This window comes from Drosophila teissieri, chromosome X (genome assembly GCF_016746235.2).
Source record: "Drosophila teissieri strain GT53w chromosome X, Prin_Dtei_1.1, whole genome shotgun sequence".
Lineage (NCBI taxonomy): Eukaryota > Metazoa > Arthropoda > Insecta > Diptera > Drosophilidae > Drosophila > Drosophila teissieri.
Window position 1 is genome coordinate 18,445,368 of NC_053034.1, and position 18,682 is coordinate 18,464,049.

Genomic DNA, 18,682 nt, shown 5'->3' on the forward strand with positions numbered 1-18,682 from the left:
GTTAATTTTTAAAATATTCGGTTTTTTTTTGTTCAATTTTGAATAATTTTAATTATAAATACATAAATAAATATATAAATAATTTATGGATTTACATGAAAAAACAAGTGATTTAAAAATAATAATTCTAGGCAGTTAAAAAGGGGTCATTATGATTTATTTAAAAAAAACTATATTTGTCCATTCACAATTAAAGGAAACTTATAGAATAAACCCAACAATAGAATCAAGTAAAAACTACAAACACAATTGGTTAAATTTAAACGTAATTGCCTAAATCTACTCTACTTCTCTGCCACCTCCTATTTGACCCACAAAGACGACCAACTAAATTTAGAAAAGAAACAATTTATTCAGCTTAATCCAATAGTAAACAGAAAATAAAGACGTCGGCATTTCATGCCCGCTAATTTTGTACTCGCTCGGAGGTCAATCGAAAAAAACAAACCATGAGTTCTAGTCTTTTTTTACGTTTCGATCAGGAAACTAATTACCTATCCTTGGCTTCCTAATCGAGTGAGACACGCTTGGACAGGAATTCGAAATTATAACGATTACGCTTTCAATTTTCACAACCAAAGCTCTGAATTTTCACAATATGTTGTCAAAAATTATAAATGGGACATGTTACTTTGAGCATTACCGATTCGTCGATAGAAAATATTAGGTAGATATAAAACGAAATTACAGTTTGTGGGATCATAGTTACTTTGGGGTTAACTACAAGGTTCAGGCTATACGATCTCCATTTGGATTTGTACTCGTAAAGATGATAGATTTGATGATTAAGCCTGGGTAAACGAGTAAACGAGCTGCTAGATGTGTGGGGACTACTCGAGGGTTTCGTCAGCTGGGGAGCACTGCGATGGAGCTGCGAAACTGCTTAACGAATCTTAGGATTACGCATCTTAAATGTTATTCTCGAGGGCGGCCATCCGCTCGCGCTCCTTGAGCAGCCGCTCCCGGCTGTCCTGCGGATTGAGCAGCACCTTGACCAGGTGCTCCACCGTCGGCCGCTCGGCGGTGCAGTAGACCTTCAGGCCCAGCGATTCGAGGGCACGCCTGGTGCTCGGCCCGATGGCCACCAGTTTCCACTTGTCCATCGATAGCTGGCGGCTGGTGAAGTACTGCTGCGCACAATTGACGCCCGATGGCGAGAAGAAGGCGAGGAATTCCATCGACTCGCCGTAGATCCCTAGTGCCCGCTCCACATTTGCGCCCAATTCGGGATGGCAGCGCGTCTCGTACACCTCGCAGGCATCCACGGAGAAGCCGTTCTCGGCCAGCTTGGAGAGCAGCGTATCGGTGGCCAGATTGCCGCACGGCAGTAGCAGCGGCAGTGCCCGCGATCCATCGAACGTATCCACAATATATTCGCCCAGTGCCCGGGCATTGCCCGTCTGTTTGCCGTGGGTGAATAGCTGGTCCAAGGTGCTCAGCGCCAGATTGTGGGTCACCTCGCCGACGGCATAGTTATGCAACATCTTCCAACCGCCGGGCAGCTCGCCCAGATTCAGGGATTCAGACACGGCCTCCACGCAGCGCGGCGATGTGAAAATGATGCCGGCATATTTGTCCGGATTCTGGAGCTTGGCGCGCAGCTCCTCCAGATTCTTGAAGCCGAAACTTAGCGTGGGCACGAACACCGGATTGAAATCGTGCTTCTCCAGCGTTTCCGCGTACACATCGCTGCTTTCCGACTCCGATTTGAATATAATCACAGTTCGCTGGCGACTCGTCATCTCGCTGCTGGTCACCTTCTCACTTTGCTCTGGCACTCTTGCAGTCTGGGCTGAATTTTCCGCCTGTCGATTGTTCCGCCTGCGGTTACTTGCCCCGCCCACCGCCCGCTGCGCCTTCTTTTGCGAAAATAAAAATATATAAATAAGAGGCGATTTTTGTGCAACTGCAGCCTCTTGCTGTCTCCTTCTAATCAGCTGTTTTGCCGGCTGTCCGCAGGGCTGCCAGATCGTTGGACCAGCGGCATTACTGTGCACGAAATATTTTAAAATATATAAAAATTTACGCTTTTGATTTGAAGTTGAAGGTATGGCGTAACTAAATTAGTTTGCCATTTTTTGAGAAACTCTGCTCAGTGTTTACTTTTCATAGTCAGCTGTTTTGGCGACTGTCCAAAGGTGGCCACATCGTTGTGATATTAAGAATATTTCATTTGGTTGATATACTTTGTTACATCTAATTATCTAATTATTGTAAAACAAAGCTGGAAACAACATTTACACACACAATCCTAGACACAGGCATATAAATTATTCATGAGTTTGTAAAGTCAACCTATTCATGGGAATTTTTTGGCAGTTGCTATCAGATATTTTTCCGATGAATCAAATTTTTACAGATTTCGGGCAGAATTCATTTAAATTCTCTGAACCCAAAGAACGAGAATCATAACTATTTTACACTTGATCGATGCGACAACGCATAATAATAATAATTTTTCTAATAAAAAGAGTAAGAGCTCGAATTAAGTGCTATATAAAAATTATCCTCCAGTGAATATTGTTATTTAAAATGCTGAAGCCAACATATTTTGTGATATTAGTTGCCCTGGTTTTGCAAGGATCCTTGGGAAAGCCAGTAGATAATGAAAGCTGTCGAATCAATCATCGTTCGATGATGGATTTAATAAGTGAAATCAATTCCAAATTGGATAGGATCTTGGCGATTCCACACATAGCAAGGGATTTATCCAGCCAAAAAGTGAAGACGCACAGCAAAAAAGAAGCCGAACCGAACAGAACAAAAAACCATGGCAAGAAGATTCAAAGCAGTTTTGAAGTATATCCCACCACCACAGTGAAGCCTCCGCCACCGCAGTTCGAGCTGATTGGAAAACGATCATTCTATATAGAACGTAATGTGAGAAAGAATTGGGATGATGCGGCAGATGCATGTCGCGAAATCGGCGGTTACTTGGCGGCTTTTGAAAGCGAGGAGGAACTTACTGCCGTTAAGGTGAAATTGCCCTGGTCATGGTGGACCTGGTCGGGCATAAATAACTTGAAAACGGATAAGTTTGTATCTTTGGCCTCCGGTAAACCATCAGCGGTATATCAAAAGACAAATGATAATGATAAAACTAACCACGGCAAATCTTGCATTGGGGTAGATCGAGAAAATTTGGCCACATTTAATTGTACTACTGAGATGAATTTCATTTGCCAAAAGGATAAAGACACGTAGAAAATAGTTTTTTCGCCACCATCTATGCTGCTAATAAAAAACTTGTAATAATTGTTTTTTTCTTAAAATAAAGTGGGGAATTGAATATAAGAAACGAATTTATATTAAAAACTTTTTACACTTTTGCCTGTTTGAACTCTCTGCCATCTGGCCACTCTGGCTATCGCAACTGTCATCAAAACGGTCATCGGTGCTATCGATATGGGCAACCGGCGGCATACAACTATCGATAGCGCAATATTGTGAGTTGAGTTGCACGTGTTCCAAATTAAACTGGTGGTTTTACTTGGTTGGGGCCATTTATTTAATAACAAAACGGCACCATGCAGCACGACGATGTGAGTAGCAAGTGGATGAATCGAGAGAGTTAGTAGACTAATGGCAATTATCAATTTACCAGGTGGTTTGGAGCATCATCAACAAGTCCTTTTGCTCGCACAAAGTGAAGTGAGTTAAATGTGCGCCTATGTCCAAATATATGTATATTTACTGAATTCTTAACCACACAGAACCGACACACGCACCTTCTGCCGCCATGAGTACAATCTCACGGGTCTGTGCACCCGCAGAACCTGCCCCCTGGCCAATTCGCAATATGCCACCGTTCGCGAGGAGAAGGGCATAATCTATTTGTTCATCAAAACGGCGGAGAGATCGCACATGCCCAGCAAATTGTGGGAGAGGATCAAGCTGTCCAGGAACTTCGAGAAGGCCATCGAGCAGATCAACGAGAATCTGGTGTTCTGGCCCAAATACATGATCGCCAAGAATAAGCAGCGTTTCCTCAAGATCACCCAATATCTGATGCGAATGCGCCGACTGAAGTTGCGCCGCCAGAAGCTCATTGTACCGCTGTCCACGAAGATCGAGCGGCGGGAGGCGAGGCGCGAGGAGAAGGCCTTGGTGGCCGCCAAGATCGACAATCACATCGAGAAGGCGCTGATGGATCGTCTGAAGAATGGCACCTATCGCGACATCTACAACTTCTCGCAGGCCGCTTTCAACAAGGCTCTGGAGGCGGAAACTGTGGAAGAGGATGAGGAGGAACTCGACGACGAGGATGAGGACGAGCAGCTGGAGCGCGAAATGGAGGTGGACGCCGACGATTCCCGCGAAGCCATCGAAGTCCAGAGATCCCTGCTCGACGAGGAGTTCGTGGAGGCCGATACGGACGAGGAGGATGATGATGAGGAGGAGGACGATGATGACGAGGACGACGACTACGACAGCGACTCCGGCAAGCGGGAAGAGGTCGAAGTGGGCAGCGATTTCGAGGAGTCCGACGAGGATGACGATCCGGATGCTGATGATATTGAGGTAGTGTTTCTGGTCATGCATCACCGTTTTTTGGCAGTTTTCTGGAGCATTACATGATGTAGCATAGTTACAAGGATTTTTAAAACCTTTTAAAAGAGATTGTAATAATATTGAGGTAGTCTTCCGATGATTTATATTATTGTGCTTATTAGATTCCTTTTTGAGAGGCAGAAGATTCTGAGAACACCAAAATAGTACGTAAATAATTATAATTTAAAGCACACGTTATTCGGAAATCCTGCCAGCGATAGCACCTTCCGAAATAACCATAATTAGAAATAGCAAACGAGTTCTGCCCGCTCGCAGCTTAGAATACTGAGTTGCTGTGAGAGCTTTCGAGCGTTCGCCGCTTTTCATTCAGTTGCCGTGGTTTCCATTCAGTGCGCGCAAAGTTATAGCTCCAGAAAATTGCCAAAATAACATATGAAAACTAAATGCAAATTGCAAAAAACGAACTAAACAAACAATTAAATCGCAAACAGGACACCAAAGTGCCAGCCAAGAAATCCGCCAGCAAAGCGAAGAAGGACAAGAAATCGCCGGTCGCCAGTCGACGCAGCCGCGCGAAACCCAAACTGGAGCTGGAGTACGAGTATGAGGTGGAGAAGGAGGCACAGCGGCAGATGCGCCATTAGCCAGGTCCACAATATATTCCCCATGCACCCCCACTTAGCTGTTAACGCTTATTGTTTAGCCAACTACATTTGTAACGCCGGTTAAGAATAGTATTTTATATAAAAAAAAAAGAAAAGGAAATTGAAAAAAACCCCAAAATGTCCCAAAAGCTCTGCTTTGTGGCCAAAAGCGGACCAACTGACATTGAAAGTGCGTGAGATGGGCGTCCAGAAACACGCGGGGGCTAAGCGGCCGCCACAATGCAATGTAAAACCAGTTTGAAAAATATTCTATAAAAACTATGCACGGTTTTTCGCACAGCTGTCGTTATGGCATACCCTGTAAAACGTGCCGCGGAGTTGCGGGGGAAACGATCTAATTTAAATAGGAGAAACTAGTAAGGCCATAGGAAAATACTTCTTTTTTTTTTTGTGACACATTTTGCTCAATCTACGTTGGGCTTCTCAATTCTGAACCTTTGTAATAAAATGTACAGTCGCTGTTCTGTAGTTAGAAATCAGTGTTTTTTACCATATCCACACAAGTGGCGAATATATTTGTCTAAACAATAAAATAGTCATCATTAATATTCATCAGAATGATTAGCCTATGATAATGGGAAGCTATAAACACTATGTTTATTGCCAGTTGTCGCTGTGTCGCTATTACATGAACACACTCGCTGCAATTTCACTAGTAAGCAGCATCTATGAGGTCGATAGCCCGCGCTGGAAGCTAGTACATATATATTTAACAAAATGCTGTCGCGGAGCTAATTAAATATCGCACGCCAAGTTCAATGCAGCGCAGCCAAGCGATTCGCGGCCCAAGTTCGTTATCCGATCGTATGGGATTGGATATGTGGCCCCTGGCATCCCAAGGTCACTTAGCATCTGCGGCCAAAGGTTCTGTTTTACTTAAACAGGCCATAAAAGCGCCGCAAAGCCACGGGTGTGAATTATCGGGCTTACTACTGCTGGACTGCTGGTTGGGGTGGGGAAAGATCTTGAAAACCTTTCAGCTGCTTTGTGTAACTTCGTTCGAATTGAGTGCCAGTTTGCACGATTGAGTGGAAGAGTAGTAGTTATAGATAGTTATGGATTCACAGACCGGGCGATCTCTCGATAAAATTGTATATATGTTCAGCATCCTGATGGTAATTTATTATTCGACACACTGCAGACTTAAACTAGCGGGCCAAGCATACAAAAATACACTTGCCATAGAGTTTACAACAAACAATTCGCTATCAATAAGAACACATTGAACACCTTAACCTGTGGCTGCCGTACAACACAATGAACATGGTCCAAAGCACACACTCAAAAACACACAGTTGTCAGTTGGGTGTATATACAGTATATATTAGTACGTTTAAAGTAAGTTTTCCATTTCTAAGTTAAACAGTTTCTCGTTCTCTTTGTGTTTGCATTGTGTTATGCTGCAAAAAGTTGTTGTCATTTGGCGATCTAGTCGGGAGCAGCGTTTCCCCAATCGATGCCCCTCCATCAACGAGTGTTTCCTCGGTGTCTAGTTGTTGTTCTTGCTCTGTTTTTTCTCTCTGTTGTTGTGGTTTGTTGTTATAGTTGTGGTTGCGCTCGTTGGTGCATGCATGAGCGTAGCATCACCGCGTTATTTGGTATCGTCCCGTGTGGCTTCTAGGCATTGGAACTGAAGGCCGCCTGGCGCAGCAGCACATAGATCTTCTCCTTGATCCAGTCCTTGTTGTAGGGCGCATAGGTGTTGGTGCTCTTCTGGTACACCATGCAGCTGATGTCCATCAGCGTGTCGATGAAGTCGAACAGCTGGCTGATGTCGTACGTGATGGTCGGTGTGTTCGGATTGCGGCGCTTCAGGTGCTCCTCGTAGATCTTGCACACACCCTCCATGCACTCGTTCACGCTCTCGTAGTCGCAGTAGGTACGGGTCTCCGGACGGGCACCCGGCTGAACCAACAAGATAGTGTGCGACATGGTGATCTGCAAGGCAAAGATGGCACATTGGTGATATTGCTCCATGTGTGTTTAAGCGATACTATACACTGAAGTGTATATAAACTGATAGCCAATGCTGCGTAAGAGCTATAAGTATTCTTAGCATTTGCATGGCATCAATTTATATGAAAGGAGTTAACAGGCTCCTTCTTTGAATATTGAAAAAGAGCGCTTTTTTACTTTAATGGCTTACAAATTGCAACTATGACAACTTCTAATTCATTTGCACTTACATACTCTTTCTTATCAAGCGTTTTTTGCAAAGTCCTATAGATTCCGAGACTTTCCAAGTTTATTGCTATTTCGCCAGATCTGCAAAAATCGCATAAATATTTATTAGAATCATAAAACAATTAAACAAAAAAAAATCAACAACAAAAATGAAAGAGAAAGAGGATATGCTCCATGCAACGCAACGCCCCATCTCTCTCGCACTCGCCGCAGCCACCAATACACTCGCATACATGTGCGGGCCAATTGCTCTTTTATTTTCCAATTTGCAGCTGCCAAATGACCTAAGATGGCACTTTCAGCAAGAAAACTGATTAATTTGAGTGAATAGCAATGTTTGAGATGGGGAAATGCGTATATTTACAAGATTATGCACTTGTTTTTGCCGCTTCAGTTGAACACAAACATTCGGAAGCGCGCACGCACACACACACACGCACAAGCAGTAGCGGCCGCCGCGTGTGTGTAACTAACTGTATGCGCTCATTTGTTTTCCTTCCACTTACCCGATTTTTCTCGAATTTTAGGTAATTTTAATGTTTCTCGTTAGGTGTTTCACTTACCCGATCAAATGGCAGACTTTATCAACTATGATATTATGCTGATTCGAGGCGGCGATTCGGTAAATTCAGCACTTGCTTCGTTTTTTTATTTTTGCCGTTCTATCGGTTTTGAAGAGAGGGGTGAGGCTAGAGATGAACGCTTCGATGCGTGACTCTTCGTGGTAAAATAATCGAAATATATCGATTAGTGTTAATATCAAACACCTTATTTGTGATTTATAAATTACAAATGTAACTGCTTTTGTATCTTAATTAATTATCAATAACAATGAAATCTTTAATTAAATAATATTCTTTATTAAATGTTATTTGTCGCCTATATGCCACCCATAGACCTAATATAAGGTTTCACGAAATCCAACATTGTGGACTTTATACCGAATATATTAAGTATTTAAAGTATACACTTAATTGCATGCTTGCATTTTATGCATTGTTTTAATAACATCATATCATTGGCCATCAACATTGCATAGTTTTATACTTTTCTTATAGTAACTTAATTATTTATTACTTATATTATACAGCATTTTAATGTAACGTAGATATTTCAATGCATATTTGCATCACATTTAGTGTAAATAATTCAATATTTAGTCTTGAGATTTCTTTGAGTAAAATAAAAATATAGCCCTTTATATTACAGTAACAACTGTACTTTAGATAGCAAAAATAATTTAATGTGTACATTATGATACATAATTAATTTTGTTTATTATATATAATTTTTGGTTTTACGGTATTTAAAAAAAAAAAAGGAAAACTAGCGCCCATCATCATAGTATAGTGATTTACTATTTTCCTTAATGTATACTTTATGTATACCATTTTATTTTAACGTGTATATTTAAAAGCATTTATGCATTATATTTAGTGTATTGTATTTAAGATGAGATTGAAATAGATTAAAACTATCGCTTATGACAAGCTCTCGCAGTCTGGCCACCTTTTCCACGGCGCAGTGTTGCCAGACAGCGGCAATCGGCGATCCGAGTTCTCACCAGCTGTTTGATCTCAATTGGACCAATTGGAAGAGCGCGGCGTCGCGGGCAGCGCAGTCGAGCGGCGGCAGAGCGATCGGCAAAGAAATCAACAACAAAAACCAAAATCTCGTCTCAATTTTATTTACGTGCTTTTTGTTTCAGTGAAAAGTGAAGGCGCAGCCGCAGCAGCCCGTATTTCGCGCGTTCCCATTAATTTGTTGTTATTTTCAATTGTGCAAGTGGCGTTCGTGTCTTTTTTTTCGGTGTTTGTGTTTGTGTGCGTCCTAATTGAAAGAAAATGTTGTGAAAAGAGGCAAATAAATTGGGAAATAGCAACGTAAACAAATCAAATAATGAATGAAGCAAAAGAGCAGCGAAACTAAATGAAACCAAGTAATAAATTAAAAGAAAATCCCTGCGAAAATCAATTGATAATGACAGCAAAACGGGAAAATGCTAGGAAAGTGTAGTAATAGTGGCACCAAAAAGGCAGTCCAATAAGAAAACCCAAAATCCAACCAACGCGACGCACGCGTGTCCAATTTGTCGCTTCTGCTTTGTCGCTGCTTCCTCTTCTTCGTTCTACGCACACTGCCGCACGATCATTCATGTGTATGTGTGTGTGTTGTATCTGTGTGTCTTGTGCATTTTGTTTGAATTCTTGCTCATCTGTTATCTTTGAAATCTCTGCAATCTGTGAAATCTCAAAATCTCAATGTTCTCGGCGACCAATGGCAAAATCAAGGTAAAAAACGCGCGTTTTTTCTGCAGTTTTCAGCTACAGGGTATCAATAATATTCATAGTTTACTTGAAACTGAAATGCAATAGAATTCTCTTCTGTTTGTTATTCGTTTATGTTAGCTATGCTTTTCGAATTTATAAGTCATTTATTTATTTATGTTCAACTTGAACCTGCCGCAGATGTTCAAATATTATGCGATAATTATCAAAATCTTATCTGATGTTTGCATGCGATGTTTGTTGCGGTGTATCTGATTGGATATGCAGCTTTTGCCAAACATATGTAAATTAGCAAATATTTGAATAGGGCTCACATAAATCTACTCCTAAATGCAAGAGATGTTATAAATTTATATTTATATTTACATATACTTACAGTTACCTCCGGAGGATGCTGTGCTGGTGACGTCACCGCTGCGCTGCCTCTTCAACGGCCCCTTTCGCGACCTGCACTTCAACGTCACCGATCACCGCATCATTCCCGTGCACGATGTCGTTTTCCTCGACGACTTCGAACGCAACGTGAAGCCTTTGATCTACCGCCCCGTGACGTCAGAGGTCGCTGCCTCTGCCGCTGCCAACGACGACGTTACAGCGGCAACGCCGACAGCGGAGGAGCAGCAGCGCAGCTTGATTCCAATCAGCAGGTGAGTCACATCCAACGCGTGCGACAGAGATGGCTATCAATCGATCGTGGCCTTGAACTTGATTCCATTTTGTTGGTAGCCCCTGTTCCCAATTGGATCTGGGCGAAAGAGAGCGAGAGCAAGCCAATTAGAATTTCTAAATGGAGATTTCAAGCTTTCGTAAATGGTGAAATCGATTTCATTCAACTTTTAAAGCTTAAAATCAGTTTAAAGAATAATTCATACCTTGATTTAAAAGTAAATACTAAAAACACTTAATTTACTTTTGAAAATAAAATAAAAATAATTTCCATGTTTAACAATTAATCAGCATTAGGTAACATTTAGCAAATCACTACTGTGACGACATCTGTAATAATTTGTCTTGTTTAACGCTCGTTTTCGAAAAGTGTTTGCCTTACGGCAGCGATAAGCAAAGAACATTCCCAACTGATAAGATCGTGGGCGCCCCTGATGTGTTAAAACATCATCGTTTTTATCGTCAAAAGTGTGCAGAAACTGTGTATCTATTATAAACGACTTTATAGTCGAACTGTTATTTGTTTTGAGGTGCGTCGCTAGTTTCCCACCGTCCGTATGGGAAATGTACGTTTTTTAGCAACCAGATGGTTCCGCATTTAAAAGGCAACACTAATGTTTTCAGCAGACATAAAATATATGCATATATGGTTATAATACAGTCATTCTTAAGTTGTGTGTTCATAGAATTCCGTTGGTTAAATTGGTCAAAATATGGAAAGTCTTGAGCCTTTAATTTCGTATCGAACTGTATTCAAAAATGGGAGTTCTAAATTTGCCTAAAAATTAATTTTACAAAATCCCTCAAAGTGATATAGCTATCCGCTCATAACAACAATATAAAAGTTATAGAGGAAAAACGAATCGCATATATTGAAATTGTGGAAAAAATCGTTCCTCTTATTTGTGTAATAAAAAATAATCAGTACTTTGATCAGAACATTAGAAATATATGGAATACACATATGTGAAATATATTGAGCTTGTTATCCAAATCCCAATAGCTTTGCATTCCCAATTGGGAATTCTAAATTGTTTCCATTTTTGATAATGTTGGTACCCCTTACAGAAAAATAATTCAATTGTAATTATTTGAATTGGTTGTAAACCAGCCAAAAAGTAATGGGGCTCCTGGGGCTTTTAGGCAAGTCAAGATTCAAATAGCAGACTGATGGGTATCTGGTAGTCTACAGTTCTGGTTTGGTGGCTTTTTTGTTGCTGCGTTTTACGAGTGTTTCGTTTGCTCGTTTTTTGTGTTTGCCCACATTTGGCGTAATTGTTTCGCATTTCTATGGGCGGTTAACACACGACTGCCTGAGCTATGATTATTGTTTTATTTTGATTTTTATTTTTTTGCGCTACCGCCTTTGGCTGATATCGTGGATTTGTGTTTATGCGTTATTTATTCTGCACTAGGAATTCGCCGCCTCGAAAAACGCACGTCGACTTGGTCGTTGCCTTTTGGCCCAACATAAAAACTTTATAACCAAACTCGCTGGCGGTCATTCAACTGATAAGAATCACTGTACATGGCTCAGAGATGTGGATTTACTCCAAGGGGGAGTAAAATAAGAAACTCATAATTGGCTTCTTGTTAGAGCATTTAACCAAATGTTTCCGTGTTTTATTGCTTGACGAACTTAACTACAAAATGCGGGCTTACTTACTTACTACTAAATAGAGTTAAAATTCAAAGTATTATTTAGGCATATAACATTTATATTATTTATATATGTTAAGAACATAGTTATACTCCTTCTAAAGAGCACCGCAAATTCGCTGCCATTGAGATTTCTCGATTTTTCTGTTTCTTCCGCATGCTTTTTGGTCGCAGATTTTTATTGTGTGCCATTGAAGGTTGTCTGAGTTGACACCTTTTCGGTGTTGCGTTGCTGCGAGTCTCGTGGTGGCTCAATGTATATACATATATTTTATTTCTTATTTCTTATTTTACCATTTATTTTTTAATTGCCACACTGACCGTCGCCGGCTGCGGCTGCGGCTGCTTTCGTCACAGTTGCCGGCAAAAGTATCGCGCCCTTGGCAATGACCGTCGTCCACATGCTCCGCAAAAAGCAATTTATCAGCGTACACACGTTTGCTTTGTTGTTTATTGTTTTTTGTTTCTTGTTTTTGCTTATTCAAATTTCAAATTATCGTTAGTGCAACGACTTCAATTAAGGTGCACTTAAATAATTGGCAGTTTGACCCCTGCACTGGAATTTTGTCGAAGCAAAAGATTTATTGCAAGTCGAGAAACAGCATTTAAGGCCTTTTAATGCTAATCAGTAATAATAATAACTAATTACTCACCTGGCACTTTGTCTTGCTGGCAGATTTGGAACATATTTAGAAAAATATTATTAGGATATTGTGGTATTTATTATTCCAATGATGGATTTAAAACAATGCAGACGTATTTGTTCCACTTAAATTAATTATATTAATTTGCATACATGGCTCACAATTTGTATGGCTTGTTTGGAAATGAAATGTTAACAATCCTCCCGTATGCAAAATCTTTCCGTATTTTTCGCTTTGTTTATTTTACAGCATTATTAAAAACAAATGTTCGGATAAATGCATAAAAAATGTCGATACCCTGCGCCAGTTTTGGTGGGGAAACAATTCCAGGGGCTCCGCGGCATTGAAATGGCTCATTAAATCGCGCTCGTTGCGGGCTCAGCTCATTTAAATTTTTTATGGTTTTATGAGCTGAGTGAAAAACAAATGGCAAAGATGGTACCAAAAAAGGGGCGGCGGCATTTTGCGGAAACGCCGCCAACCAGCCAACCAAGCAGCTAAGCCAATAATTGTCAATAATTTCGCTACTGCCAACTTCTAATTTTAGGATGCGATAAGCAAAGGAAAAAGCACGCGAGCTTCGAAAAGCCATAAAAAAGTAATCACAGCATCGAATGGCCAATCAAATGGCCAAATAGCCATCACAGAAAATAGTTTTAATCACAATTTAAGTAATACGAGCACTTGATTACCCCAATTGAGTAAGGCGTTTCCTGCCGACGTGGCGAATTCGGATGTCATCCACTCACCTGACCCACCTACCACCTCCCACTCCCCACTGCACCACCTCCATTCCATTTAGCAAAGGTGAGCAGCACGTGCGAAGGGCTTCCTTCCTATCGTCACAATGTCGCCCCCGAAAATCGCTGACCCATTTCAGCATTATTTGCTCCTCTTCGGCTCTTTCTGCTGCCTTTCGAGGGCAGAACTGTGGATGGAACGAATCGAATGGACAAAGTGAGCAGAATGTTCTTGGACTGACCGTCGAGGTGGTACCGTGTTGTCTTAGATTTGCGAAAGCTAATGGAATTTCCCCTCAGTTTGTAACAGCGTGGAAAGTAATTTCAGATAAAGAGTCAAGAATAACTTTAAAAGGTGTTTACATGTATGCAAAAATAATATTTAAATGCGAAATTAAGAAGGATTCATGCCAAAATATGTAATTCTTGTTATTGCAGCATACTTTTAATTATATTTAAGATTAAGGTGAAAAGTAATTTCATATATAGAGTCAACATCAGTGGATAATCACCCTGAAAGTTGTCTAAATGTATGCAATAATAATATTTAAATGCTAATAAATTTAGGATTCATTTAAGATTAATGATGAGTGGCAAACACACTCATTTATGTCTCGTAAACAGCCGGGTGTCTGGTAGACACTCGAGTGTTTGGTAACATAATTACTTTCTTTTTTCTTTTATTAATATTTATTAAGTGCATAACTACTGAAAAACGAAATAGATTATGCCCAAAATCTGTAGATAGCCTCCTTTTTTGCCTTAATTTTACAAACATTTAAACAACACGAAATGGGCATTTCTTTTTTATATATATTATTATTTGCTTTTTAAAATTTGTAATATTTGCTTCCAATATTTAACTTTATAAATGTATAATTTTTCTTTTTAAAATAATTAAAAACAAGTACTCACCCCTTTCCTCAGGCTTTTTCCACGTCAGAGCTGACAGCTGGTTGTAGCTCCTGGAAAATAGCTAGCTCAGGCACTTCCTTCAGTAGGTCGAAATCCTCTGCTGACATATATCACATATCACTGCACCACTCACTCACAATTAGTATTTACAAGAAAAACATGGAAAAAGTCGTTTGCTTACGTAGGACTTTTGAGAAGCGCAGAGGAGGGCACATGTATTTTGGTATTATTTAGTATTAAGTATTTAGTATTATTTAGTATTAAGTATTTAGTATTATTTAGTATTTAGTACTTAGTATTTTTTAAAGTATTTTTTATAGTATTTTTAGTATTTAGTTGTATTTAGTATTATTTGGTATTTAGTATTATTCATTCCTTTTAAGTAACGTAATACTTTTAGCTATCTTACTTATAATTTGATTTATTTTTTATTTTAACAAATTAAATTTAGAACTAAATTCTAAACCCAATATAAACTAAACGAGTGCTAGCTGCTTAGGCCTTCGCCTCGACTTATAATTTTATAATTTCAATTTGAATGCCAATAGAAATAGAATAGTGTTATTTAAGTAAATATATTATTTATTTTTGGCAGTGCTCGATACTTTCAGGCATATTTTAAATTAGGTGTAATCCAAAAGTATGCAACCATAGCGTTTCAATGGGGAAATGCAATGATTTACTCTTAAGCTGCATACTTCCACACATTTATTACCACAAAATCCAAATATTTGACCAATATTATTAGTATTTTACCTATCACTAATATCTCAACTATAAGTTGAGCAGTTACTAGAGGGCATTGGATGGGCGAAACTGCGTGGGCGCTGCGATGCCGAGCAATGGCTAATTGAATTAGCCATTTGAGACGTGGCCAGCACCTCTGGCTAAGGTCTCGCGATGTGAAGCCCCATCGAGTCTGTGGACTTGTGTGCCAATTGCCAATCGCAGAGAAAGCAACGCGCTTTCATCGCCAATTGCAGTTTCGAGTGCGTTCGGTGCAAGTCTAACTTGGGTGGCCAAAACTAAAGTCAGAACAATTTCGCCGCTTGTTTTTCCGAATTCTACACAACTCTTCGTGTGGTGTGACAATTGAATAAACCGCCAGCAGCAGCCGCGCATAGATTTTTTTTGCAAGTGATTCGATTGCGATTGAAAAGCAATAAAAAAAAGAAAGCGTTGACATGCCGGAGCGCAGCATCAGCCAGCGGGATCTCGACGAGATTGAGATCGAGAGCGACGAGGAGGAGGAGGAGTTGGAGCAGGGCGTTGGTCTGTCCACGCGGAGTCGTCGGAATCGCCGTGGCGCCTCCGATTCCCCGGCCGCCTCGCGGGCTCGCAATGCCACCAATGGCATGCAAAATCGCGGCAGGGAACGCGAGAGGGAGCGGGAGCGGGAGCAGGAGCGGGGGCGGGACAGGGAGAGGGAGAGGAGCAGGGAGCGCTTTGGGGGCACCGATGCCGCCGATGAAGCCCGCTTCTATGACGATGAGGAGGGACTGGACGACGAGGGCGAGGAGGAGAGCGAGGAGGATATCGAAATGCTGGATTAGTGAGTACTGCGCATTGGGCTTTCCCCGCCCGCTCATAATTCGATTAGTTGTTGCCAGCTTTTTGGGGGCTTCTTTCCTGGAATTATGTGCTGCGCTGCTCTGGGAAAATGTACATACATACTTACCATACATACATATAAAATGCACACCGTAATTGGATTTGCAGCATAGGGAAAACACGCATTGCCCTGCTGCTGCACAAAATTCAAGGAAATCGAGTAGCACGTTGGGTCATCTCCATCCATCACTGGGAAAGGTCACTGAAAATGCCGAATAGTTGCAAAGTTAAATGCACTTCCATAGTGCCATATCGCTATAATTGTTGGGTTTAGTTCGGACAATGTATGTAAATGCAAGGCATGGCATCATCATTATGGCAACAAAACATTTGCATTTCTTGTAATGCAATATGCATTCGAAGCTCCGCCTCATTAGTGCACCAATTGCACTGAAGTTGATCCCTTTGCTTGCGCCCAATTCGCCTGTGTGCAATTTGATTTAGCAAGTCCTTAAATTTACATTGCACTCAATTACGTCTTACCATCTTGTACGGCCTAAGCCCATAACCTGTTGGCCCTGCCCTCTGACCTTTAACCAAGAAGACAAGGAGACAAGGAGACAAGCAGACAAGCAGCCACTGCAACGGTGGCCAAAAAAGTCCCTTTATTATTTCATAGCCTACAAAACGGGGCCCTCGGCAAATGGAAGTGTTTGAAGTTTGGCGTTTTGCGGTGCCATTTGGAGGCAGCAAGTCGCACTGAATGCTGGCTGCCTCGGTCTGCATGTTTAGAAATTTATAAGGCGAGAGGCGGCAGCTGGAAATCCAAATGGAGGTGAAAAGCTGCCACAAATAGTGAGCGCGCTAAAATCTATTTCATATTCTGGGAAAACTCTCAAGGCCGAAACAGCTAAAAAAAACATCCTCCTGCTGCTGCGTTAAATTTTCCACTTTCTGCGAGTCGAGATACAAATACGGCTTTTCCAGAGACAATCAGCATTATTGCGATATTTATTTTTGCGCAATATTGCCAATTAAATGCAGAATTGTTTTCTCGTCATAAACGAATGCATTTTTAAATGCGCTTTCATACTCACATGCTGCATACTTTTGGACACTAAAACTGCTGACTTTCAAATGGGATTTCTGTGGCAGCTTCTTCAATTCGAATTTCCATGCGTAGCATATTTCAATGTGGGATTATTTAATTCCGAGCTCAGTGCCGAAAGTGGAAATGGGAGTGCACGTATGTGTGGAATGCGCCACCCCAAATGTTCATCTCTAGGTATTTGCTTGCAGTTCCAATTTCGGCTTCTCCCCGCCCCTTTCCCCGTGTCTTTTAGCGCTTTTCACATTTTCCGCAACTTTTCCACACCCCCTCCCCCTCTCCCCGCCCCCCTTTCGTCAGCGGGATGCCTGTTGTTTCTGACGCCGCCGTCGTTTTGGTCTCGCCTCTTCTGTTTTTTGGTCTCACGTTTTTGTCATGCTGTGGGCGCTTAATTAAAATTAATGAAGTACGTTGGCTTTTTATCCTTTTGACGGAGGTGTCAACCATTACACCTGGATCAGACCACCCCCTCCACTTTCGCCCATTGCCGCCCATTTTCGCCCCAATTTCGCTGGCCTTGAGGGCCAGAAAATATTTACACTGTTTGGTTACATTTCAAGTTAGTTAATTGTGCAGAAAATAAGACAGGCTGCCCTCGCTAATGAAGATGGTGCGACTAAAACGAATAAATAATATGCAATTTATACACACATATTTGAGTTTATTCGAGTTTATTAACCCTTTTGGCGTCTCAATTACAAATTGCGGCCATTAATCATTTGCTTGCGAATGCAAATGAAATGGCGAAAGTTTTGGCCATTCTTGCGGCATAAATTTGCCATGTGCGTAAGTACAAGGGGCAAGGGGTCGACCTTTGACCTGCGCCAAGATAACAGATAACAGATAACAGAGTAAAATACTTATGCATAAACATTTGCGTAAGTGCACAAAGGAGTGCGTCTGCCGTTCTGCCCTCGGCACTCGTCCAACGTCATTGGGGTCTTCCCCATTCCCATTTCCATTCCCCTTGCCAATTCCCTCGTGGCATGCCACAAAAACTCATAAAACATTGGACAACTATTCCAGTTGCAAGTGATGTGTGCAGCGTGCAACGCTCCCCTTTCCCTCACACTCACACTTACGCTGTGGAAATTCTCCTGCTGTTTTCCCGGCTGTCAAAAAGTTGCAGCCCGACTGGCTTTAATGCTGGGAAATTTGCAGCAACTGTGCGGGGCTTGGGATTGGGATTTTCTGGCTGTGGTCCTGTTGCTGCCACCCAAGGCACCCAAGGCAGGTCCTCGAAATCCCTTCTATGCGCCACAAAGCAGGGCGGACAAAAAATCGGACGCAAATATGCCACAAAAGCTGGCGACCAAGGAGAAGAAGCAAGCAACATTTCTGTACTGCATGTTGCCGGCAAAATGTGTGCTTGCAAATTGTTTAAAACATTCAAGTTCAAATTCAGGCAGCAGTCAGGCATCGCTATCTTGACACACATACACTTGCCAAATTCTGGCCAAATTCGTGGCCCATTTTGCCAAACAATTTGGGCTCAGAAACGCGCACAAAGGCTTAATGCAAAGTTCAAAATATTTATAACCAAATTATGTGGTGCTTTTGCATGCCACGCAAATGCGTTTCCAAGTGCGCAAATACTTATTAAGCAGCACTCTCTTGCCGTAGATTTAATTATATTGCAAAATGTAATTGTTGCTAAACACAGTAGCTGTTTAGCTGACCAACTTTGCTTCAATTTTAACAGTTTATTTCCTATCTTTGTAACCAATGCAAAACTATGGTAGAGCTCAAT

General features: G+C 41.3%; 4 protein-coding genes and 1 long non-coding RNA gene across 8 annotated transcripts in view; 2 read left to right on the forward strand and 3 right to left on the reverse strand.

The window, feature by feature from the left end:
- Positions 1-332: 332 nt before the first annotated feature.
- LOC122623997 (uroporphyrinogen-III synthase) lies at positions 333-1,947 on the reverse strand. The gene has a single exon (XM_043803410.1). The coding sequence runs from the start codon at positions 1,740-1,742 to the stop codon at positions 909-911; it is 834 nt and encodes a 277-aa protein (XP_043659345.1). The 5' UTR covers positions 1,743-1,947; the 3' UTR covers positions 333-908.
- Positions 1,948-3,409: 1,462 nt separating this feature from the next.
- Positions 3,410-5,653, forward strand: LOC122624054 (protein MAK16 homolog). The gene is made up of 4 exons (XM_043803483.1): positions 3,410-3,542; positions 3,605-3,651; positions 3,714-4,521; positions 5,004-5,653. The coding sequence occupies exons 1-4, from the start codon at positions 3,528-3,530 to the stop codon at positions 5,154-5,156; spliced, it is 1,023 nt and encodes a 340-aa protein (XP_043659418.1). The 5' UTR covers positions 3,410-3,527; the 3' UTR covers positions 5,157-5,653.
- Positions 5,654-6,479: 826 nt separating this feature from the next.
- Positions 6,480-8,078, reverse strand: LOC122623058 (protein enhancer of rudimentary). 2 transcript variants are annotated; one of them, XM_043801969.1, is made up of 3 exons: positions 7,925-8,078; positions 7,368-7,442; positions 6,480-7,115 (listed from the first exon to the last, which is right to left on the reverse strand). In XM_043801969.1, exon 3 carries the CDS (start codon positions 7,107-7,109, stop codon positions 6,795-6,797), a length of 315 nt encoding a protein of 104 aa, XP_043657904.1. In that variant the 5' UTR covers positions 7,110-7,115; positions 7,368-7,442; positions 7,925-8,078; the 3' UTR covers positions 6,480-6,794. The 2 variants fall into 2 exon arrangements, with proteins under 2 accessions (XP_043657904.1, XP_043657903.1); XM_043801968.1 differs by having other exon boundaries at positions 7,364-7,442; positions 7,925-8,077.
- Positions 8,079-9,180: 1,102 nt separating this feature from the next.
- LOC122623049 (eye-specific diacylglycerol kinase) overlaps positions 9,181-18,682 on the forward strand; it is a 109,671-nt gene continuing 100,169 nt past the window's right edge. For both annotated transcript variants that reach the window (XM_043801955.1, XM_043801952.1), the window contains exons 1-2: positions 9,181-9,652; positions 10,028-10,296. In XM_043801955.1, the coding sequence (XP_043657890.1) occupies positions 9,623-9,652; positions 10,028-10,296 (299 nt within the window). In that variant the 5' untranslated portion in view covers positions 9,181-9,622. The remainder of the gene's footprint in view (positions 9,653-10,027; positions 10,297-18,682) is intronic.
- LOC122623059 overlaps positions 10,288-18,682 on the reverse strand; it is a 131,131-nt gene continuing 122,736 nt past the window's right edge. For both annotated transcript variants that reach the window (XR_006326374.1, XR_006326372.1), the window contains exon 3: positions 10,288-10,394. This is a non-coding gene — a long non-coding RNA (uncharacterized LOC122623059). The remainder of the gene's footprint in view (positions 10,395-18,682) is intronic.

Excerpts from the sequence above, each read along its gene's own strand:
- LOC122623997 (XM_043803410.1), bottom strand. The coding sequence starts at position 1,742 with ATGACGAGTCGCCAGCGAACTGTGATTATATTCAAATCGGAGTCGGAA.
- LOC122624054 (XM_043803483.1), top strand. Across the intron at positions 3,652-3,713 it reads TTTTGCTCGCACAAAGTGAA|AACCGACACACGCACCTTCT; the intron begins GTGAGTTAAATG and ends TTAACCACACAG. Across the intron at positions 4,522-5,003 it reads CGGATGCTGATGATATTGAG|GACACCAAAGTGCCAGCCAA; the intron begins GTAGTGTTTCTG and ends AATCGCAAACAG.
- LOC122623058 (XM_043801969.1), bottom strand. The coding sequence starts at position 7,109 with ATGTCGCACACTATCTTGTTGGTTCAGCCGGGTGCCCGTCCGGAGACC.